This window comes from Paroedura picta, chromosome 16 (genome assembly GCF_049243985.1).
Source record: "Paroedura picta isolate Pp20150507F chromosome 16, Ppicta_v3.0, whole genome shotgun sequence".
Classification (NCBI taxonomy): Eukaryota; Metazoa; Chordata; class Lepidosauria; order Squamata; family Gekkonidae; genus Paroedura; species Paroedura picta.
The window spans coordinates 30,749,595-30,773,759 of NC_135384.1; the positions used below are offsets into that span (position 1 = coordinate 30,749,595).

A 24,165-nucleotide genomic window follows, 5' to 3' on the forward strand; every position below is an offset into this window, starting at 1 on the left:
CCCTCCCTCCCTCGTCCGACCCGCGGGGCCCCGCACACGCGCCGCGCCGGCACCATGAGTCTCAAGCTGAAGCTGAAGCCGGTGAGCGCGGTGGGCCAGGGGCGGAGACGGTGCCGGGTAGGGGGGAGGGCTGCCGGGGCCAGTCGTCGGGGGGGGGGGGGCGGGGCGGGGGCCCGGACGGCGCGGGAGCGACCCCGAGGCGATCCGGCCAAGCCCTGCGAGGCGGTCCCCGGGCTTAGAGTCCAGCCGCCGCTGTGGCTGTGAAGGCGCCTCCCGGCAGGGCTGGAGTAGGAGACGGGCGACCGTAGAGCCCCCAGACCCCGCCGGTGCATCCCGTTCAGAGCAGCCGTCGGGGAGAGGTCGTGTTTTGCGGCTGCTGCCAGCCCGATGCTGGGCTTGCGGGGCAGCGGCACCGTTTGTGAGGCCGGCTGAAGCCGCAGGGCAAGGTGGGGTGGCTGGAGAGGCCTTCCCCTAGATAAGAAGGTTCGGGAGGGGGCCCTCGCTGGCCTTCCGCCCCACTGAAGTCCCTCCCCCTCCCCAGGCTCCACCCCACAAGGTCTTCCTCTCCCTTGGGCGCAGAGGATCAGAGGAATAGGCGTGTTGTGTAGACTTGTTATCTTTTTCTAAAGCAAGATAAGAAAGCCGAGCTGAACTCTTCACTCGCTCGCTCCTGGAAGGCGATTAAGCCAAATTTCCTGCAAGGGTTTCCAGAAACTGTCACAGGTTCAGGTGACCCCTATGCAGCCTGAGCAGGGCGTGCCCTCCCCTCCCCCCCCCCCCCCCCCCCGGACCGCAGGCCCTGGTGCCAGTTCTCCTGCCCTGGGAACTGCCGAGAAGCTGGCCTTCCCTCCCCTGCCTCCTGTTGGCATCCCACTCTGGCATCCCACCTGATTCTTGCCTGCCCCCCCCCTTTGGTTCACAGAACGATTGCTTTCCTCTCTCTCTCCCCCCCCCCCCCAGTTGGCCTCCTGGCTGTTGGTTGGTGCTTTCCTCTCCGCTCAGGGAGGACAGATCGATGGGTTTTGATTTGTCTCTGCCACGAATGCCCTCTGCGTAGCCTCTTTGCTGCCTGGCTGTGGGTGAGAGGCAAGCGAGATGAGCAGACCCCGGAGGAGATCTGAGGGGGCCTGGGTCATGGGCGAGGGGGGGGGGAGAGAAGAAGAGCCGCTTTTTATATCCTGCTTTGCACTACCTGAAAAGTCCCAAAGCAGCTTACAAACCCCTTCCTTTCCCCACAACAGCCACCCGGTGAAGTAAGCGGGACTGAGAGAGCTCTAAGAGAACTGTGACTGGCCCAAGGTCATCCAGCTGGCTGCATGGGGAGGAGGAGTGGGGAATCAAGGCTGGTTCTTCAGATGAGAGGCTGTCCCTCTTAACCACCATGTTGCGCTGCCTCTGTCTTTCTGTCGGCCGTCTCCTCAGAGAGGGCTGCTGCCACACACAGCCTGCGCTCTCCCATGGGGGGGGGGACCACTGATTCTGAGGCATGGAGGAAATTTGGTCGAAGCGACACAAGAGGGGTCCCGCCAGATCCTCCCAGTGGCCCAACCCGTTCGTTCCATTTTGCCTAACGGCCAAACTTAAAAGTGTTAGCATAGCAGAGTTATTTCATTGATATGCAGATGTCTCTGCGTAATACTTGTGGCTCTTACTTTTGTTTTATAGATCTTGCCAAGTGTTTTGTAACTATTTTATCATTACTACTGACTTTGGAGCTAATTTTAGTGTTGCCTTTTAATTGAATTTGATTTTATTGATTTTTTCCTGGAATGTATTGATATTTGCAGATCACCTCTAGTATAATAAAATATGCACCCTTCCTGGTTCCCGTTCCTTTTGTTCCTGGAATTTCGATGTGCATGTGAAATCCTCCTAGGCAGTGCTCGTGCCTTAAGTCCTTTGGATGCCCCAATTAGTGCAGCTGCATTGCTTAAGTTCTAGGGCTGCAGAATTCTAGACTTCTCCGTCACGCCCCTGTATACCTCTCTCTGCGGCAGGTCCTGTCCCTGGGGGCTGACGTCCTCCCGGAGTACAAGCTGCAGGCTCCACGTATCCACCGATGGACCATCTTACACTACAGTCCTTTCAAGGCAGTTTGGGACTGGCTGATCTTGCTTTTAGTCATCTACACGGCAGTCTTCACCCCGTACTCAGCTGCCTTCCTGCTCAACGAAGAACAGGAGGAGAATCACTTGGTCTGCAGCTACTCCTGTGACCCACTCAACATCATTGACCTCATTGTAGACATCATGTTCATTGTGGACATCATCATCAACTTCCGCACCACCTACGTCAACATCAATGATGAGGTGGTCAGCCACCCGGCCAAGATCGCCATCCACTACTTCAAGGGCTGGTTCCTCATTGACATGGTGGCCGCCATCCCCTTCGACTTGCTCATCTTCCACACGGGATCCGATGAGGTGAGATGAATATTGGGCGTGGCAGCGTGGGAGACCCTGGGATCCTGGCCAGTCATGGAAGCGCTAGGCAGATCCTAGAAGCATGAGCTTGGGTTGTGTTGCTAAAGACGGATGTTTGTGCTGGTAAAGAAAAGTTAGCAAGCGCATGGCCCTTAGTGGTCTTCTGAGCATCCAGTTGTCAGGAGGCATGGTCTGATGCATCTCACGCCTCCCCCACTATGGATCTTTAGGAGGGGGTGGGGAGGTTGTGGGAGAAATCCCTGCAATATCATTGCAAGGGATTTTATTAGCAGGGGGCCTTTTGGGAAGCCTGCTACAGTCCTGGCTCTTTCACAGTCCTCTGCCTCCCTAGAAACCTTCAGGGTTGCCAGCATGTGTGCAAAGGATTCTTCAGAGAACAAGCAAAGCTCATAGATGCTGGGAGGGGGGGGTAGAGTTCTGGCAGCTGGGAGGCAACATCTGCCAGAGAACACCATTCTATAAAAATTTGGCCCCTAATTTTGAGAGTGTATATATATCCAAGTAAGAGCCTCTTGTGGCGCAGAGTGGTAAGGCAGCAGAAATGTTGTCTGAAAGCTCTGCCCATGAGGCTGGGAGTTCGATCCCAGCAGCCGGCTCAAGGTTGACTTAGCCTTCCATCCTTCCGAGGTCGGTAAAATGAGTATCCAGCTTGCTGGGGGGTAAATGGTAATGACTGGGGAAGGCACCGGCAAACCACCCCGTATTGAGTCTGCCATGAAAACGCTGGAGGGCGTCACCCCAAGGGTCAGACATGACTCGGTGCTTGCACAGGGGATACCTTTACCTTTACCTTTATATATCCAAGGGAAAGTGTCTGATGGGTTTCGCCCAACCCTAGCATCGTCCCAAACTTCAGAAGAAATCTTGCCTCAAGACGTAGTACTACCATGTACCGTGAAATCATGTGGAACTCTTGAGACCTGGGGAAATGGGACCCTGCTGGAATCGTGGCACATGGTACTTCCCGAGAGCAAATGCATGTCTGGCGAATTGTCCGTCAGTCTGTGTCTGTTTTTTCCGGAAGCAAACCTCTCTACGTGACACTTTCATGGGATGGAAATACGGGCACAGTTCTTACCCAACCTGTCCACTTAGAAGGAAATACATAGAGCCCCCGAGCGCTACCCTAGGACTGCCTGCCCCACGGGCCCTCCCCCCCCCATTTCTACCTGTTGCTTCTTCTCTTCTGCAGACCACCACCCTGATTGGGCTGCTGAAGACGGCTCGACTGTTGCGTTTGGTGAGGGTGGCCCGTAAACTGGACCGCTATTCTGAATACGGGGCGGCCGTCCTCTTCTTGCTCATGTGCACTTTTGCCCTCATTGCGCACTGGCTGGCCTGCATCTGGTACGCCATTGGCAACGTGGAGAGGCCATACATGGAGCACAAGATCGGCTGGCTGGACAATCTGGGGGATCAGATAGGCAAGCGCTACAATGACAGCGACGTCTCCTCTGGGCCTTCTATCAAGGACAAGTACGTGACGGCCCTCTACTTCACCTTCAGCAGCCTCACCAGCGTGGGCTTCGGCAATGTTTCCCCCAACACCAACTCCGAGAAGATCTTCTCCATCTGCGTCATGCTGATTGGCTGTGAGTGCTGCCATGTCCTCGCCCCCTTCCTTTTAAGCAGCGATGACTTCTGTGAATTGCCTAATTTTTTCATGGCCAGAGTCAACTGGCTGTTGTGGGTTTCCTGGGATGTGTGGCCAAGGTGTGGTAGTTTTAGTTTTATTTATTCACATTCCTATCTTGTCTGTGATTCTCCCAGGGGATGGACTGGAACCAGGAAGCGTTTTTCCTGTGTCTGGGTGGAGTTCATTAGAAAGTCCATTAGGAAATATTTTCCCTGTGTCTGGGTGGAGTTCATTAGAAAGCCCATTAGGAAATGTTTCCCCTGTGTCTGGGTGGAGTTCATTAAAAAGAACATTAGGAAATGTTTTCCCTGTGTCTGGGTGGAGTTCATTAGAAAGCCCGTTAGGAAGTGTCTTTTCCTGAGAAGTAAATAAAATGCCCAACAACTGTTCACACACTCCACACTTTGGCAAGGAGAGATTCCCATCTTGCTGTGTCCTACCTCTGAGAACGCCAACCACAGTTACGTCAGTAACTAAAACAACCAGACCACGGCCTCACAGCCTGGAAAACCCACAGCAGCCAAATGATTTCTTCTTTCTACTTTAGCATAACTCCATCCATGAAGACCATCCATGAAAAAAAAATTAGGGTGCAGTTCTTAGGACTTTGTTTCAGCTTTTCCAGTGGAAAGTTAAGGGGAGCACTAAAATACTTATGAATGTTTTTCACTTGGAGTAAGTAAAATACTTTTTAAAGCATGCTTTTACTCAACATATATATATAGCATAAGAATCCTGAGAACTTTTGCCCATTTCTTTGAGGGAAAGACTGGGAATCTTTGGAAACGCAGAGGGCAGGAAATTCCTACATGATTTGTGTTTTTAATTTCAGTATCTTTATTTATGTATGGCAAAATCTAAGATACATGTCCTTAGGATTTTATTTATTTATTACTTTTGTATACTGCCCTCCCTTGAGGAGATAATTTAATGTTGATCACCAGCTGTGAGCCTGGACCCACATACCCCTGCCCCCCCCCCCAGGAAATTGAGGCCTACAGGTTACTGGCACGAGGGACAGTGAGAATAGTTTCTCAGTGGAACAGGCTTCCTCGGGAGGTGGTGGTTTCTCCCTCTTTGGAGATTTTTAAGCAGAGGCTGGAGAGCCATCTGACGGAGAGGAGGATTCTGTGAAAGTTCAAGGGGGTGGCAGGTGACAGTGGGGTAGCGAGAGGGTTGTGAATGACCTGCATTATCTGGGAGGTTGGACTAGATGATCCAGGAGGTCCCTTCCAACTCTATGATTCTATGATTTTGTGATTCTATAGGACAAATGGGCCCAGCCGGAAACAAACTGAGGCCTTGAGGTCTATCACCTTCATAGAAGGGTTTCGTGCCGGCTGATTCAGTCTCCTAAAGAAACGGAGGAAGCAGCAGGGTGGGGTGGCCTGTTGCTGTCTTTAGACATCTGTGGGAAGAAAGAAGGGCTTCTGATTTAGACATTCAAGCAGGACTGAGCTTCGGGAGCTTTTTGGGGAAAGTGCTACTGCCTTTCCCGGTTTTCACAAGGGGTCTCCTGATCCGCCGGAGGGCATTGAGGACCACAACACTCTTTTTGCAGTCTTGGGGTACAGGCCTCCAAACTTTCCTTGGTCCCTGGAGCCCGTTGTGTTGACCCCTGTCCTCCCGTTACAGCTCTGATGTACGCTAGCATCTTCGGCAACGTCTCAGCCATCATCCAGCGCCTGTATTCGGGCACGGCCCGCTACCACACCCAGATGCTCCGGGTGAAGGAATTTATCCGCTTCCACCAGATCCCCAACCCCCTCCGCCAGCGCCTGGAGGAGTATTTCCAGCATGCCTGGTCCTACACCAATGGGATCGACATGAATGCGGTGAGTCAGGGCAGAGGGGATCGGGAGAGGGCCACCCTGCCTGCCAGCCAGCCTGCTTGCTCGGTTCCCCAGTGGGCGTCTCTCCTCTAGAGGAGCAGGAGGTTCTGGGGGGGGGGGGCAGGAGCTAGAAGAGTGGTGCTGTCCTGCTTTGGCTTTCAGGCCCTGGCTCTGCCCCTGAGCGGTCTTGGGGAGGGAGTGAGGAGCAGTCTCTGGGAAGACCATGGCATGACAGAAGCCTTGACAGAGTGGTCTAGAAACTCTTTTGTGACATTTTTTCATTTGCCATGGTTGACAGCAGCCGGGCATTGTCCCACTGGGAGTGCCAGCAGCCTATCTGCCTAGAGGTGGTGGGGCGAAAGACCCCCCCTTCTCCTCCTCCTCCTCCTCCTCCTCCCCCCATCCCAGGTGCTGAAGGGCTTCCCGGACTGCCTGCAGGCCGACATCTGCCTCCACCTCAACCGCACCCTCCTCCAGAACTGCAAGGCCTTCCGCGGGGCCAGTAAGGGCTGCCTCCGGGCCCTGGCCATGAAGTTCAAGACCACCCATGCCCCTCCCGGCGACACCCTCGTGCACTTTGGAGACGTCCTCACCACCCTCTACTTCATCTCGCGAGGCTCCATCGAGATCCTGCGGGAGGACATTGTGGTGGCCATCCTAGGTGAATGGAAGGGGGGCTCAGGGAAGTAGGAGGGGGAGGGGGACATCCGTTGCCTTGGAGGCCAGGTCCCTCCTGGCCCCTGGCAGGGAATAGGGAGGAAGGTTGCCTAATCCACGCCAGGAGATTTGGGAGTGGAGTCTGGGCAGGAGAGGGACCTCAGTGGGCTATGAGCCCCATTCTCTGAAGGAACTGCCCTCTGCAGTCTGGAGATGAGAAATAACTCTGGGGAATCCCCAGGCCCTGTCTGGAGGCTGGCATCCACAAGTTGTCCTCACACAGAAGAGCTGCCCCCTGTCCCCACCGTTGCCTCTGTCTGCCCTCCAACTGGGTGGAGCTTGGGGTTAGTGAGGCTGGAAGAAGGGGGCGGTGAAAGCCCTGAGACCCCCCCAAGGGTGGGCAGACTTCCAGAGATGCTCTCTCCAAGGTCCGCAGCCGTCTGTGTGTTGGTGGGCGTGGTAGGGAGACCCATGTCCTCTAATGAGGTCATGCCCCCCCCCTTGTGCAGGGAAGAACGACATTTTTGGAGAGCCCATCAGCCTCTACGCCAGGCCCGGGAAATCCAATGCGGACGTGCGGGCCCTCACCTATTGCGATCTGCATAAGATCCAGCGGGAAGACCTCCTTGAAGTCCTGGATATGTACCCCGCCTTCTCCGACAACTTCTGGAGCAACCTGGAGATAACCTTCAACCTGCGAGATGTGAGTCTCCCTCCAGGGGGGGAGGGGGCATCTGCATGGAGCCCCCTCTGAGAAAATAAGAGCCCAGCCAAGCTCCCTCCTCTGCAGACAAGGTGGGAGAAGAGCAGATTAGCAACTCTCCCAGCCCCAGCAGCGGTCGGGGAGGGGGGCACTGCTCAGGGCCTCTCCTTGGGACCTGCCGTCAGGACCTGCAATGAGGTGCCAAAGCTCTCCAGCTCCAGCTAGGTCTTTCAGGACTGGGAGAAGGATGCTCTTGGGGCTCAGCTCCACCTGAGCCATGGAGACATCTCACCTATTCTGACCATGCAAAGCAGTCTTTCTCCTGTGGTCGGGGGGAGGGGGCAATCCATCCCTATGGGGTGTAGGAAAGCAGGATGCCCCCAGAGGCTTCCTCGTCAATCTGCTCGTGTTTGGTGAGAGAATGAACCGACTTCCGGGGTGGGGTGGGGACTGCGAGGCGGACCTCCGCTAAGGAAGGGGCAGACTGGTATGCTGCTGAAGATGCCACTCCCCCTAGGGAGTGCATGCGATGCAGGATCTAGCCCCCTGGCCTTCTGGGACAGCAGAATAACCTCTCTGACCCATCTGCTAAGGGTGGAGGTAGAAAGGGAGAGCCTTAAATGGACAAATGGCTCAAGGACTTCAGATCCAGACAGGGAGCTGGGGAGAGAAGCTCCTTCCCGCTGGCAGGAGACCAAAATGGCTGGTGACCCTGGCATGCCTCTATGAGGAGCTCCTCCCCATAAGTCTAGGCCTCCCCACTGCGCAGGGAGACCCGTGGGAAGTGAGACCTCAGCCTGCTCTGCCCATGACGCTCCCTTCTCTCTCCCAGGCAGATAGTGTTCCGCGCTCACCACTCAGCGAGGAGTACACCTGCAACTATCGCCGGGCACGCCGTCGCAAGCGGTCCCCTTGCAAGGGGAACAAGATAGGTGAGTGGCATCCTGGGATGTCTGGGAGGCTCCAGCAGGCTGCTGTTTGCTGTCTCGTGACAACCCTCTCTGTCCCCTAGAAGCTAAGAAATGATAAGTTGGGTCAAAGCCAAGGTCTCTTTGTGGGAGAGCCTACAGGGCAGGCTAAGGAGGAGAAGAGCTGGTTTTCTCTGAGAGGAAGTAATATAAACATAAGTTTGGGGATCAAAAGGTGGAGAATTCAACTGATGTTTTGGGCAGGGAGGTCAGAATTTCAGTATCATTTCCGGCCTCAAGAGAAGGCTGGTGGGACAGCTCCATTTTGCAGGCCCTGCAGAGCTGTCCTTGGTCCTGGAGCGCCCTGGTCTCACCAGATAGAGTCTTCCACCAGGCCAGGGACAGAGCCAAAAAAGGCTGAAGCCCGTTTAACCTCTTTGGGGCAGGGAATCTTGAGCACATTTTGCTTGCTGGGTCTTGGTCTCCTGTGTGGGACATAGCGGAGGAAGGTTTGAGATTTACATCTGACTGCGCAGACCTCTCCATAGTCAGCTTCCCTCCCCTCCCACTGCAGATCCCGATGGCTTGGAGGCAGGCATCTCTGACCTGGAGCAGTACCACGCCTACTCTGAGCTCATGCAGCTGCAAGACACCCGTAGCAGGAACCACTGGGATGACATGTGCAGTACAACCACGCCCTGTTCCCAGACAAGCGAAGATGAAGGCAAAACGCTCTGCCCTCCAAAGGCCGAATCCCTTGGCGCCAGTGAAAAGGCCAACTATGCCTCCGCTGTGGTTAACCTGGTGCCCGGTGGCACAGAGGACAGCCAGCTGGTGACCGAGGACAGCCAGTCTTATGCAGGTAGGGGGCACCGGGTGCCCTTGCTTTGTCTGGAAAAACACACTGGTAAGCCCAAATTCCCTCATGGCTTGGCTCAGGATTCGGTGCTTATTAATGGCAAGAGGAGAAATGGAGTCATGCCTTCAAGGGGTGACCCAGAGGAGCTTTGGCCGTCTCTAAGAGTTAACCAGGAAGGTTGATGGACAAAGTCTGTGTCCAGCCAGGCACCGTGCAGACCAAGCAAGTTTTGAGGGACGTGTATGTAGGCTTCATCAGATACAATGACACGGGAGTTACCAGATACGTTATTTGCTTGCGGAATCGGCATTTTCTTTGAGCTTGTCACTGTAACATCAAGATCTCTTTCAGTCTTGATCTCAGCCAGTTCAGAGCCTGACAGTACGTGTTACGAGCTAGGATTTTGTTGCTGCTCTTTGCTTCAGTTAAACTTATCCACATCGAACTTAATTTGTCATGATGTTGTCCAGTCACATAATTTATTTAGATCCTCTTCGAACTTTTCACAAACCATTTCAGTTTTCACCATCCTAAATAATTTGTCAACATCTGTGGGAATGGCCATGCTAACCCCCAATTCTAAATCATATATGAATAAAATAAAAAGCACCGGTCCCGGTCATTATGGTACTCCGCTGCTTCTGTGCTTTCTTTCTGGTTAACCGATTTTTAATTTATAAGACAACCTGTCTCCTTATCGAATGACTGCTAAGCTTCATCGAGAGTGTCTGGTGAGGTGTCTTATCAAGAGCCTTTTAGAGTCCAAGTACAGGAGAACTTTCTCAGAGAACTCCCAAAGGCCGGTGCAGCAGGACTTCCCTTGGCAGAAGCAATGCTGATTTTTCTCTCAGCATACATTGTTCTTCACTGTGCTTAATGTGGCTTCAGGAACAGTTTCTGCTAATTTACCTGGAACAGACAGACTCAAAACTCGAGGCACCTTTATTGGCATAACACCCTGGAACAGATATTAGCTGAACCAGCTTTGAATTCAGTGGGTCCCTCAGGACTCCTTTTTAAAAACTGGCCTGCCGCTTTCTGGGCTTGTGGCAGGAGGGCAATTTTAGCAACAACTTATATATTTGGGCTAGTAGACGAACAACTGCAGATCTGCGTTCCTTAAGAGCAGTTCTGGCCTGAGTACAGCTCTCCACAGTGAAAACAGATGTCGTTTCTCTGCCGTCTCTCCCCAGAAGAGTGGATCCCTAGAAGACTCCATTAGCCACTCTAATTGATCGAAAATAGATCACAGACTTATCAGCACTCTTGCTCTTCATGTCATGGTACCTTTCCATGGCAATATACCTGTGATAATGTATATATTGAATTTCAATACAATTTCTTTTACAATTTGTTTTATATATCAGAAGGAACAACCATAACGGTTTCTAGATAAATTCCGTTTTCATTGACTTCATCAGTGGTTGAGTCCTCCAGTCCTAAATTCAAAATGCACAGATTACTATCCATTAGTCAAATAAAACAATGCAGCAAAGAATTACTACAAAGACACATACCTCCAAAAACAGTTTGTTGTATCGAAAGTGGCAAAATCCTACCACCTTTCCTATAAAATTAACAACACAAGTATATAACTAATCTTCTATATATCAATATTTGCATCAATATTGTCAACCCACAATCAATATTGTAAAACCTTACCTGATATTCCTGATTTAGCATTTTAGTATCAATAGGCCATAGGCTCTAAGGCACTCTGGGGAATGTTAGTCAAAGACCATTGCCACCCTCCTCCTCCTCACTCTAATCTGGAAAGAGCTCCCTAAACCTTTATGTTGCTGCATCTGTGAAGGTGGCACAAAATGCCCCTGGCCCTGGACGGGGCACCCCTGTTCTGATGGGCCAGTCTGGAGGCGGCAGTGGGGTCAGGTTCACTTCCCATGATGGACAGACAGACGGAGTGCAGCCCTCCAGGAAGGGCTCGGGAGGACCTGACTGTTGTGGGCTGTCTGGTCTGCGTGGCCCATGTGGCCTGGTCAGTTTAGTCCCTGATGTTCTGCCAGTGACTGTGGCCGGCATCTTCAGAGGGCGGAAATGGGGCCCCACCTCTGAAGACACCATCCAGGGACTAAAACGACCAGGCCGGTAAAACCCACAGCAGCCCACAGAGTCTGGCCCTGAAAGCCTTTGACCATTCCTTGGGCTCCAGGGAGTCACTGGACCCCACTTTCCGGTTGGAGAAGTAGGTGAAAGAATGCCTGTGGCTGTTGGCCTCTGCCATGGCAGCCCAGCCTTCCTCTGCAGCGCCTGCCCCTGCTGGCCACAGCTCCAGCCCCCTGGAGCCACCATCGTGGGGCTTGCCTTGGAAACTCCTAGCTGTGCAGGAGGCAGCAGCCTGTGACCAGGAGAGGTGAGGTGCCCATTTTGTGCCCCCTTCACTAGTCCTAGACTCCTTTCTGGATTCCGTTCCAGGAGCTGGTGCGGAGGCCAGAGAAGCTGCTGGTGCACCGGGATGATTGTCTGTATTGCTTCCATCACTGTTCCAAATGCAGAGGCCTGTGCATCCCATGCATGGCAGCCTTCCGTGCTCTTTCCTCTGTTCTTCTTGCTGACCTTCCCTGTCCACACGTGTCTCACAGTGACTGTCAGGGATGTGGTTCTCACAGCTGCCACAGAGGTGCATGCAGGCTTTTCTTTTCTCCTTTTCTTCTTGCACCTGCTCAGTGAGTGCAAAATGCCACCCAGGTGTGTTTGACTGACGGTGACCCTGTGCATGAAGAACGTCCTACAAAACACCCTCTCATGGGCCGTCCTTCTTGGGTCCTGCCAGCAGAGGGCCCTCGTGGCTTCCTTGGCGGAGCTCTTCCCTCTCCGGTGGCCCTTTTCATAGAATCACAGAATCCTAGAGCTGGAAGGGTCCATAGAGGCCATCTAGCTCAACGCAGGATCAGCCCAGAGCATCCGAAAGCATTTCTTGCGGCCTTGCCCTGACCTGAGCAGGGTGGTCTTTCCCATTGACTACAGTCTTCTCATAGCCTCAGCTTAGCCCTTTTAGTTTCTAGGGAGAGTTCGAATTTGATTTAGTCTAGAACCCGCCCACTTGCTATGGTGCTGCTGTCCTGGTTATATTGAAATTCTAAGTAGCCAAGTGGGCATAGATGGTTGGAGTGCCCCACCCACCGCTAGAGTCTCCCTTCCGATGTCTTGCTGCTTCCCCTTCCTGTCCCTTTCCAGCCAACCTGCACAGACACTCACTGCACAGTAAACAGGACCGGGGACTTTGCTTTTGAAAAACAGAAAGGGAGTTCAGAGGAACTAAAATGTGGAAAGGAGATGTGGTGCCATGAGGAGTACCATTCAAAATTAAGCCACAATGAGCTCTGTGGGGGGCCTGCTAGGGGGAAGGGGGGCAACAACACCCACAAGGGGCTGAGGGTTGGGAGATGCCAAGGAGGCACGGGGACCTGGCTGGCAGGGAAACCTGCTCACCTGCTGAGACAACGTTCTTTCAGAGGAGGTCAGTTGGGGGAAGAGCATCTTGAGGGGGGGAGGGGGGATCTGAAGAGAGGGAAGCAGGAGCATGGTGCTGTGTGGGTGCTCAGGCAGAGAAGGCCCTCTGTGAGGAATATCTGCCCTTGAGGGCTCTGAGAGAACTGGGACTGGCCCAAAGTGACCTAGCAGGCTCCATGTGGAGGGGGTGGGGGTGGGAACTGAACCTGGTTCTCTTCAATTGCCATGCCAGGCTGGCTCTTGAAAGGCAGGCTTATCGCTGTTTTGTAATCTTAAATACATGAGGGTGATAGGAGGCTCTCCTGGAGGATCTGCTGCTGAGCTCCTGTCTGCCTGGCGCTCGGAACTGGAAATGCAGGTCCCAGGCACAGGTCAGATGGCCAAGGGAGGAACCCCAGCAGCCGTGGAGCCTGGCACTTTCTCAATCAAGGCTGAGTCATGGAAACAAGGCCTCCGTGTCCTGGGAACAGTCCAGGGGTTATTAAAACATTTCCCTGTGACACCATCACAACATCGTGGCCACAACTGCCGGGGGAGAAAACAGAAGAGATTTTGAGGGAATTCGGTCTTTATTCCAAGGAATTTGGTTCCTGGTCATTGTCTTTCACCTTCAAAAATGATGGAAAGCTAACTTTTGGTGGAACACAAGTTGCAGCATTTCAAAGAGGTGCCGGGTGCACATGGCCACCTGGCTCCCGCTGCTGGGGCCGGAGCAGAAAGCACCTCTTCCCGGCTGCCCGGGATGCCTCCAGGACTCTGTGCCCAGCCAGGGCCCTTGCCTGGGACGTGTAGTCAGTTCTAAGGGCTAAACTCCTCAATATGTTTGTTTACAAGTTGCCTGCGTAGAGGAAGGGGGTCCTGCTCCCCCCACAAAAAAAGACTTTTTCCTGAGTGAGAAATTATTCACGTCATTCAGCAGCTGTGAGCGCTCTGCAGTCAGCTCCTGCTGTCGGCTAAACCAGTTCCTGCGGCTTCCAACTTGGTGCTTGTGGAGGGGACCTCTGACTCAGAGCAGGTGCTGAACCCAGAGACCACTGCTAGGCAGACAAAACTTTCTGTGCAGGAGGATCCTGCCGAATTCCCCTCTGACCCCTGTTTGTCAGAAGACCCTAATTAAATGGGGAGCTTTTACATGGGAGGCATCCACGTTCCACCACAGGAAAGTCCTTCCATGTCGCAAAATATTGCAATTGGTGGCAGTGCAGTCAGGAGTCCATGACCCGAGCCACTTCACAGTGTGCATGCTCATCCACCCTGTCAGTTGGGCTGAAGAGGGGAGGGACAGACGGGCTACTGGAGGCAGTGACCCTGCCGTCCCCCTTGGCATTGCTCAGGAATGGAGAGGGCTGGGCCCGCTGCCTCGTCCTGGGAGAGAGTCCTCGGAATGGCAGAGGGGGTCTTGAGAGACAGGTGTCTTCCGAGAATTCTGCGTTGCCAAAGGGGGAGAGATGGGGCAGAGAGTGCTTGCTTTCCGAGCTGGAATGAAATCGTCCTCCGCGCAGGCAGCCGTAAGAGCTACGTCAGGCCTTGACCGTGAACGCTCTTCTGTTGTTCTCCTCTGCAGCAACCCCACTGGATGTGTCCAGCCTGTTCACCTTCTGGGAAGACAAGAGGCCTCACCACTTCCCGGAACCGCTCCAGCACATGTCTCTGGTCCACAACCCGCTGGACACGTGCTCCCCCCCAGACGACCGGCCGCAGCAGATCGAGTCCAAACTGGAGTCCTTGCAGGCCCAGCTCAGCAGGTGACACGAGGCCCCTCTGGTTGCCCACGATGCATCTCACTCTTCTTGAATCGTTTCTGCCCTGCCTTTCCTAGTGGCTCAGAGGAATAGTAGCCAGCGTGTTGAGTTGTGCTGGCCTCCCTATCAAAACCACAAACACCCCCCTCCCCCCCCCCTGGGGCACCTCATGTGGGGCCAAGAAGACTCCTCTGCCCCCTCTGCCCTTCCACACCACTGAGAGTGGAGGAATCGGGGTTTTAGAGTTTTAGAGTTTTAATGATTTATTGTAGGCATTTATAAATGTTATTAATCTGTCTGTTTGTAGCCTGCTTTACCCTGCCCTGAGTCTGAAGAGAAAGGGCTGGTAATAATGAACACAATAAATAATAGTCATAACCAGGGGAAACTCCTGTAAGGGGCCAGCCAGGGAAGAGGCATGTGGACTTCTAATCTCTGCCTCTTTCCGAAGCACTCCCTAGCCCTCTGGGCATTATTATGCTCCCTACAGTGCAAGACAGATGATCTAACCTGGTTCCTGAAAAGAACCCATGGCCGGTGCATGTCCTGCCTTCTCTTTTCCCCACCCCAGGCTGTTTCCGTGGGGGGGGGGAGCGGCATGCTGTGCCTTGACTTGCTCACAGCCCCACTGCACTAGGGAGCCTCCCTGTGACACCTGGCTGCTCACCCTTGGCTTTACTCTGATCTTTCCCAAAGCCGGTTTGGTCGGAGCACAGGCCAAGCATCTTTCGACACAGTGGGCAAGGGATAAGGGGGGGGGGGTTCTGTATAACCAGCCCCCCCCTCCATTTTCCTTGCCCCGTCCTCATAGACATGACTTCCCACCTACACTCACCCCAAAGGGATTTTTCAGACTTGTTTTTTTGTTTTAAATGGGGATATATAAATTGTTCTAATATTATAATGACCTCCTGCAACAGGGCACCAGTTCCCAGTTTTCGCTTTTTAAAAAAGTAAGCCTCTTGCAGAGCAAAGTACAGGCTGCATCTTTCCCCTTATAACTGCTGGGGAAAGGTGTACAAGTTGACCTTCCTTAAAGTGAAAGCTGGAGGTGAATGCATCCTGGCAACAGGTAGTTTCAATGATGGGGTCTTCTCTTAAAGGAGGCAAGGAAATAGGGGCCATGGGGTGGGGGGGGGCTGAATCAGCATTGCTGTGTCTGTGGGGGTGACCCTTGCCCTCCTGCGTTTCCAGCAGCAATGCAAACTGCCCAGAGAGCCGCCTGCTTGGGGAAACTGCCCAAGGACGTTTATTCCCTGGCTGAGTTATACGCTATAGAGCTGCCCTCTGCCTGGGCTGCAAGGAAGTTTGGCATCATAAGTACATAGAGTAAATTTTTCCACATGCACAAGGATGCATCAGTGGGGACTGCGAAAACTGTGTCCCTTCCCTGTTTTGATTTATGATCCTGTGAATAATGAATAATGAATAAATTGGCGGCTGCAACTGGAACCCCCCACATGTTGCTAAAAAGCCTGGTTTGGGAAATACAAAATTCGTTGAAATCATAACCATATTTTTGTGTACCAGGTCTAGAATTATGTGTGTCTGGGGGTGTTTGCATGTAAGGGATTGTTCCCCAAGTGGTCCACCACAGGCCCCCACTTCACGGGAGCTCCCCCCCCCAGAGCTACGCCCTGTCCTCATTTGCTTTGCCTTGAAGGGGAAGCTGCAGTCAGTTGCCTGCTGGCGGTTGGCTAGGAGAGCTTGCCAGGCTGTGGGGGAGGCAAGAGGGTCACCTGGCCAGCACTTCGGCAGGTGCATGATGGGCAGGGACCTGCTGGGGAGGAGCAATGCCAGCCGGGAGTGATGTGGGGAAGGTGTGTGAATGCAGGCCATGCACCCAGCGGAGGGGGTGGAGGCCCTTCCATCAAGCAAGTAACAAAAGAAGACACAAGTGCAGATTTGTGGAAGGCATCTGTGTGACCCCAAAAGCTCACTGGGACAAAAACTCTGGTGAAAGAAGAGAGTTTGACCCCACACAGGGTAGTTCTAGGAGTCACTGGGAACAATACAGCAAAACCATAGAGTTTGGGGTGATTCTTAGAGCTACTTTAGGTCATGTCTGGGTTTTCTCTGGATAGGATATAGGGCAGGAGTGGCCAAACTATGGCTCACCAGATGTCTATGGACTACTATTCCCATGAGCCCCTGCGAGCATGCTGCTGGAAGGGGCTCATGGGGATGTTCTTGACCATCTGGTGAGCCACAGTTCGGCCACCCCTGAGGCAGGGTCTTCCCACCTTCCCATTTTCCTCCCTTTTAATTGACCGCTTGGAGGAGGGACCTATTTCCAAATGCCTAACCCCAGCGGTCAATTTGATAGAAACCCTGGACGGTTTTGACCCCAGGGCCAATAATCAGCTCTAAGCGAAGGGCTCCTGTGGGCCCACCCCTGCCTGACCCACACGGGGGTCCTCATCTGGAGCTGGGGCGGGGACGGCTGCTTTCCACAGTCCGTGCTTGTCAGAGTCTTATTCCCAGGACTCTTGGGGGGGGGGGGGGCTGCTGCCTGCTTCCAGCGCATTCCGCTAAAAGAGGGACTCTCTCTCTCCCGCAGGGTGGAGTCCCGCATGGCTTCTGACATCAGCCTCATCCTGCAGCTGCTGCAGCGGCAGCTGTCCCAAGTGCCCCCCGCGTACAGCCCCATCTCCCCCTCCTCCCACAACTTGTCCCTCTACAGCCTCACCCTGAGGGGCATGGGGCCTGCCCCACCCCTGGAAGAAGAGGAGCTGACGCCCACCGAGCAGGTGAGAAGGGGGTGAGATGGACGGGAAGGGATGGCTGGCTCCGGGAGGACGAGCAGGAGGCCAGACACCCACCAGCAGCACTCTGCCCAGGTGGGGAAGGCACTCAACAGGAAGTGAGGCCCAGGAACTGTGGATTCTCAGATTCTGCCAAAGAAGAAGAGCAGCTGTTTTTTGTACACCCAAAGGGGTGCCAAAGCAGCTTCTAATCACCTTCCCTTACTCTCCCCAGCACACACACCCTGTGAGGTAGGTGGGGCTGAGAGAGCTCTAAGAGAATTGTTCTGCGAGAACAGCTGTACACGAATTATGACTGGCCCGAGGTCAGCCACTAGCTGCCTGCCACGGGGGGGGGGGGAATGGGGAATGGGGAATCCAACCTGACTCTGCAGATCTAGATGCTGCTCTGAACGATGACAGCATGGTGGCTCTTGGGGGCCTGTCCTCCAGCCAGAAGGCCTGACCCCACCACTGCCTGGCTTGAGCCCTCCCTGGGAGACAGCCTCCAATCCCGGCATGTGGAAGATGCTTTAGGACACACGGAAATAGCTGTGACCTCCCCACTTATGGCCCACCAGCCTCCAAAGGAGCAAAGATTCAGACCCAGGGAGATGTTCCTTGTCAGCCTGTACTGGAAAATATTCAAGACGCCAGAGTGCCTGGGGGGGGGGGGGGGCTTGCCTCTCCCTTCCAGGGCACACTCCTTTTCCAATTCACTAACATCGGCAGCTATGAGGAGGAGAGTGTTCTTTCAGTTAAACTTTCACCGCTTTTAAACTCCAAAACCTTTTATTGGGGTCCAAAAACACAGTGGAAGTTGATCCGTTTAATTATTCCCTTGTATTAGTTAATATTTGTTACCAACTAGTTTCTGCAATCAGGTGGACTAGAATGCCTTGGATTTTCTTTCCACACAAGAAAAGTAGAGATCCTCAGCTCCTCTTAGGATTCTTGAGCCACAGAAGGGTGTCGCTTGGAAGATCAGAAGTTGTGAGAGTGTTTTCCTTTTCTCTCCAGATGCCAAGCTCTGCAGAGACTGAAAAGGCCCAGCTGAAATCCAGGGACTCTTTGTCAAGTGGGATACACCTGACTCTGGCTTCCGATGAGACGATGACCATCAACTCCGAGCAAGAGCATTATTCACAGACCCTGCCAGTTCTAGACTCCGACCGGAGGCCAACGGGCAGCCGGGGACTGTCCCAAGGATCACGTTTCCCTTCCCTCCCTGAGCACCTCGAGGCTCCTTCTGAGCACTTGGACATGCCGAGATACCTCTCTGACCCATCGCTTCCCGGCAGTTAGGAATCTGGTGGCGCTTAAAGCCATGTCAAGAGGAAAGCCATGTCAAGAGAACTTGATGGTTGGACTTCAAGGGCAGTACTGAGAGCTCAGGGGCATTGCCTGCACCCACCTTGTGTTTCCTCTGAGCAGAAGGCAGTTTGAAAATGAACTGGCCTCCAAGAGTATGGATCTTAGAAGTGGTACGCTGTAGAGTAGGATTCAGGTCACATTCTTGCCCCAAACACCCCAGTCTCCAAGAATGGCACAATACAGAATGACATCTTGTTCAAACCCATGCACACACACCTAGATCTTGCATTTTAAACACATACTCGCTAGATGCAGAGTTCTGCAAATATTTCAGAACTTGGAAGGACATGGGACTGCTACCTCGATATGTGAAATGATTAACAGCAAAATTTCCTCTGAAGGAGATGCAGACTGCTAAGAACTTAAATTTATTCTTGATCAAAAGAAAGGGTGTTTAAGTTATCTGATACTTAGTTAGACTTTACAGGTAGCAGGTCATAGAGAGATGAAGCAAGATGGAAGTAGAAAGGAAAATGATGTGTTTATCTCCAGTTTTATTGGCTTTGATGCAAAGCGTTATGTCTCAGTAGAAGCCATTTGCTTGAGAGAACGAATCTGTCTGGATGAACCACCAGATTCTGGTCCAAGTCTCTATGTAAGATGCAGGCATTGGAAGGTGGGTGTAACTTTTGTATGTACGTGCAAAGCTAGCATAAATACAATTCCTAGAACCCCGGGAAAAGAAAAAAGCCAACAAAAACAAGGCCCTGTCTCTTCTGTTTATGGATTTCCTCTCCTGGAAGTCTCTCTTTAACAATTCCACTCACTGTAAAACAACACAAAAAGCGATTGTAGCTAAATTCTGAGACCGTCCCTAAGTCTCCCGGCAGTTAGATGCTGCAGGGGTGCTCTCTGAAGTAACCAATTGCACCCTCAATGAAATGGGGGGGAGCTTTTCCTGTGGCATTTTAGTGTACACTTTGCTAATAAAGACAATTTTGACACCTGCTGTGGCTTTAATTCTTCCCTCTGGACTGTGAGGGGAGGTTTATCAAGTGAGAAGAGTTAACCTTCAATGGGGAAAGGGGTCCAAGGCAGAAATGCTGTTTTGTTTGTTTGGCTGGTTGGTTGTTGTTGTTGTTTTTTTTTTTACTTGTGTGATTTCCAAAGCCATCCTCTCAACCTTGGCTCTCAAGATGTCCTTCCTGTCTGCTGGTCATTCAGAAAGGGTTGCATGGCATCCTGCAGTTTGTTCTCGCCAGGGACTCTTCTTGCTGAGAGGAGACCTCCCCTCCCTCCCCATATTGGTCTAGAAACACGGCCGCTGGCAGCCCTCCTCTCCAGGCTACGCTCCCTGGCTCATGAGACTCCCCTGGCCCATTCGTTCTTTCATTCTCAAGCAAGTGTTTTTCCTCCACCCCTCTCTTAAAGAAAGAAAGCAGACATAAAGGAAGAAGCTTGCATGCTGCTGAACATGGATTTTATTCTGTGGGGAAGAAAATGTGGTGGTGGTTGAGATGGCTTGTTTAAAATACCCCACAAATAGTTCCTGCATTAGCAATTATTCTCCATATTGAGGAATAAACAGAGGCTGGAGAGCCCTCTGACAGAGAGGCTGATTCTGTGAAGGCTTAAGGGGGTGGCAGGCGACAGTGGATGAGCGAGAGGGTGGGGAGTGTCCTGCATAGTGCAGGGGGTTGGACTAGAGGACCCAGAAGGTCCCTTCCAACTCCTTTATTCTATGATTCTATGGAAGGGGAGGTAAAACGGGGCGACATGGCAGGGAGCAGTGTATGGCCAGCCAGACCAGCAGCCTGGTATCAACAGGCCCACACTGGGAACACCGGGGAGTTCGGGGGGGGCGGGGCTTAGGTCAACCTGGTAAGGAAGTCTGTTGTGCCTATGCCCATGTGGAAGTGGGCAGGGGGAGGTGATTATGGCTGCTGGGTGTTATAGCCTCCATATTTCACGTGGGGACTGTGGTTGATGAACGTCAACCTACAACTCTTGAATGAATGTTTCAAGGCTTGGCCCTGACTCTGCCTTAACTGGTGACAGGTGAAGTCCCTCCCTCCTACAGGAGTCCACGGCCGGCCATTACCCCGGGAAGATGGAAGTTATTTTTAGACATGGCCATCTCCTCCCTCGGGCCCAAGGCCGAGAAGAGAACCTCTTGCCGGACACCCAACGGATTGATGGCCATTGCAGCCTGCGTGAACCTTGGGTGGGCTCCACTTTACACAAACCAGGTATTGGCTACTGCGACTAAAAACATAATTGGGTATTAAAATATAAATCTATTTATTTATTTATTATTTGGATTTATCCCCACCCCTCCCGAAGCCAGTCCAGCTCATGACGGTTTACAATAAAAGAAGAGTTGGTTCTTAGATGCCACTTTTCTCTAACCGAAGGTGTCTCAAAGGGCTTTCGGTTGCCTTCCCTTTCCTCTCCCCACAACAGACAGCCTGTGAAGGGGGTGAGGCCAAGAGAGCCCTGATATGACTGTGAGGTGGGTGAGGCTGAGAAAACCCTGATATTAGTCAGAACAGCTTTATCAGTGCCGTGGTGAGCCCAAGGTCACCCAGCTGGCTGCATGTGAGGGAGTGCAGAATCGAACCTGGCATGCCAGATAAGAAGTCCATGCTCCTAACCACTACACCAAGCTGGCCTAACCACTGCACCAATACAGTACAATATGATAAAACAATACAATAGAACCCCATAAACAAAATGACAGTGATCCTTGATGGTGGGAAAATATATCTAAAAGCCCACCCCCTACCCCAATTGGTCCCCAGTAGCCACCGCCATTCTCGGGAGAAGAATCTGTGCTCAGTGACCCAAAGGCAGGGACCCTGCTGGCTGCTGGGGTGGGGGAGTGGGAAATCAGACCCGGCTCTCCAGATCCGAGTCAGCTGCTCTTCCCCACTGGCACCAAGCTGGCTCTCAGAAATGGTTGGATGCAAATGAAAGAAGCTTTCTGCCTGGGGGGCATCATTTCAATTAGTGGTCCAATTTCAGGCAAATCACAAAAAGGTTGTTTTGAGCCTGGACGTTCATGTTGAAACCAATTCTAGCAAGACATTTTCCATTTCTTAATAGCCTGTTTACAGCGTGCATAAACAGCGCAAGGATAAAGCCCCACATAGCTCCTCTGCTGCGTGGACCCCCTGGATGCCACGTGGACTTTCAGACTTTCCTGTGCGGAGGTCAGTTGTTGGCCTGCCGTGGAGGTCAGGGGAGTCATTCATCCAGCATCGTGGGATATATCTGTGGCTTGTGGGGTAATCAATAATGAGCAAGGCAAGAGAGGGAAGTCCCCACGCCCACAAAGCCCCCGATGACTGCGGTGGAAGTTTAAACACCATTCTGAACATCTGCTGCTGGCCGCATATGTCTTCCTCGGGTTGCATCAGGGCCTGCGCATATTTAGACAGTTAAAAGTAAATAAGGGATTTATTGCTCTTATCCTGCATGCCTAAAATGCACATTCTCACTTCCTGGTCGTTACAGGAAATGTCTCTGTCCTCAGCCCGAGGCTGATTCAGACATGTGGGGGCGAACAAAAGCCCTTCAGCACGATATGGTGGCCCAGCTGTAGCCCAGCTCACTGGCACAATGCTGCCCCCACCCCCCAGTTGCAGAGACCTGAGCAGCACAACATAGCCCCGGGGCATGGCTGGCTGCCAAGTAGCACTGCAGTCAAGGGTTCCTGTGACGCAGCCGCTCTGGAAAGCTCTGTTTCTGCACATGAGAAAGAGCTTCCTGGGCCAGCCCAGCACCCACTCTTCTCCACTTGCCTTTGCCTTGTCCCTGGGGACACCAGGCGCCTTGGTGGAGTGGTCAGGAGTGCGGACTTCTAATCTGGTGATCCGGGTTTGATTCCACCCTCCCCCACATGCAGCCAGCTGGGTGACCTTGGGCTCACCACGGCTCTGATAAAACTGTTCTGACCAAGCAGTAATATCAGGGCTCTCTCAGCCTCACCCACCCCACAAGGTGTCTGTTGTAGGCACAGGAAAGGGAAGGCGACTGTAAGCCGCTTGGAGACTCCTTCAGGTAGAGAAAAGTGGCATATAAGAATCTCCTATTCTTCTTCTTCAGTAATCTCAGGGCTCTTTCAGCCTCCCCTCCCTCACAGGTGTCTGTTGTAGGGACAGGAAAGGGAAGGTGATTAGAAGCCGCTTTGGGTAGAGAAAGGTGGCATCTAAGAACCAACTCTTCTTCTTCTTTTTCTGTCCCCTTCGGCCTCCCTGCTCAAGGGGTCTCTGGCACTTGCTGCTATTTGCCAGCATGGCTGCCAAGTGAATGGCAGGTTCAACAGATGAAGAAGAACTGCTTTTTTCAGGCCCCACTTTTCACTACCCAAAGGAGCCCCAAAGCGGCTTGCAAACCCCTTTCCCTTCTCCTCCTCACAACATACCCCCTGGGAGGTAGGTGGGGCTGAGAGAGCTCTGATAGAACTGCTCTGTGAGAACAGAGAACAGCCCTAAGAGAACTGTGAGTTTTCCCTTTGACTCCTGCTAATCAGCAAAAGGTCCCTACTAACCTGTGGGCATAGGTGAAGTACAGATCCAATGTATGGTAAATTTTGATGAAAAATTTTGGGGTGCAGATTTTTGTAGCAACCGCAGTAATTTGGCTTTCGTGGGCACCAAAGGTCATGAGCTGCCACTCCTCAGCTACTTGTGATGGAGGCAGGGCTGCACCTCTCAACATGGATCTACCAAAATCTCATCAGAGGCAGGAAAAGGGCAGATGCTGATGGACATTGGATGCTGAAACCTGCCTCCCTCCCCCAACCCCTGTTCCCCTCCCCCCCCCGATGGACCAGCGAGCTTGGACATTTGGGAGGGAGAGAGGGCAGTGCCAGATGAAAGGACTGCATCGGATGGAAGGGGGGCTACAGGAGCTTTGGGGGGGGTTGTGTAGGGCGCTGCCACCTATGTTTCCCACCTTCTCCACTCCTGGGGCTCTGAAAGGGCTATTGGGGGGTTCCGGGCAGCCAAGGAACCTCCTCGGTGGTCCTGGGATCTGGATCTGGGTTTTGCGCATGGGCCCCATGGCTTCTCCACTTGGGAGCAGGAAAGCCAAATCTCTCTTTAGCTGAGCATCTCCAGTCACCACTTTGCTGGCCAAGAGAAGGAAAGTGGTCCAAATTCCAAAGACTAGAGGAGGGGCCTGTTGGGGGAAGGAGGGTTTGACCCCTCCACACAGTCCTCCAGCCCTGAAATGAGGGGGGGGTCCTACTGGTGTGGTGACATCTGTGGTGTCCTCAAGAAGCATTATGAGCCAGAGGCTCAGGGGTCTCAGGGTCTGCGCTTCCATGCCGCCAGGCCCCAGGGCTTCCTTGACCCCCAACCTGACAGAAATGGCCCCAGCTTTGGGAAAGGCTGCAGCACCTGGAGGAAGGTGCTGTCTGTAGGATATCCTGCGGCCATGAACAGACAAGTGCCCCGACAAGCATCTCCTTCCATTGGTGAGAGCACAGCGATGCTTATCTCACGACTTTCCCTAAACCTGATGCAACATCCGCCATGAATAACATTCAGCAATAACACCAGGACAAGTTGTGACTTTGTTTTGTTCCACCTCATCACTCTCGACCTTTCTTACGGTGCAGAGAGATGTAATGGATCCCCTCTTCTCAGGAAAAGAAGAAAAGAAAGGACAAGGGACAAGGGAAGGAAGCAAGCAAGCAAGAGCCTGACTTCAGAGGGATTTCATTTCTGAATGTTTTGGTGTCTCTCTGCAGCTTGTTGCCGCTTTGTGCCTAAGGAAATATGGTGGGGCAGAATTATTTTAAATAAGTAAGTAAAGTTTAAAGATCTGTAAAAGCAGAACAGGTCCAA

The 24,165-nt window shown here is 52.8% G+C and overlaps 1 protein-coding gene across 2 annotated transcripts in view; it reads left to right on the forward strand.

The window, feature by feature from the left end:
- The window catches only part of KCNH6 (potassium voltage-gated channel subfamily H member 6), a 38,929-nt gene extending 19,624 nt beyond the window's left edge, over positions 1–19,305 (forward strand). For both annotated transcript variants that reach the window (XM_077314935.1, XM_077314936.1), the window contains exons 5-14: positions 1,998–2,423; positions 3,637–4,036; positions 5,716–5,915; positions 6,321–6,573; positions 7,079–7,272; positions 8,105–8,204; positions 8,755–9,042; positions 14,075–14,255; positions 16,813–17,002; positions 18,017–19,305. In XM_077314935.1, coding sequence (XP_077171050.1) covers positions 1,998–2,423; positions 3,637–4,036; positions 5,716–5,915; positions 6,321–6,573; positions 7,079–7,272; positions 8,105–8,204; positions 8,755–9,042; positions 14,075–14,255; positions 16,813–17,002; positions 18,017–18,301 — 2,517 coding nt within the window. In that variant the 3' untranslated portion in view covers positions 18,302–19,305. The remainder of the gene's footprint in view (positions 1–1,997; positions 2,424–3,636; positions 4,037–5,715; positions 5,916–6,320; positions 6,574–7,078; positions 7,273–8,104; positions 8,205–8,754; positions 9,043–14,074; positions 14,256–16,812; positions 17,003–18,016) is intronic.
- Positions 19,306–24,165: the final 4,860 nt, after the last annotated feature.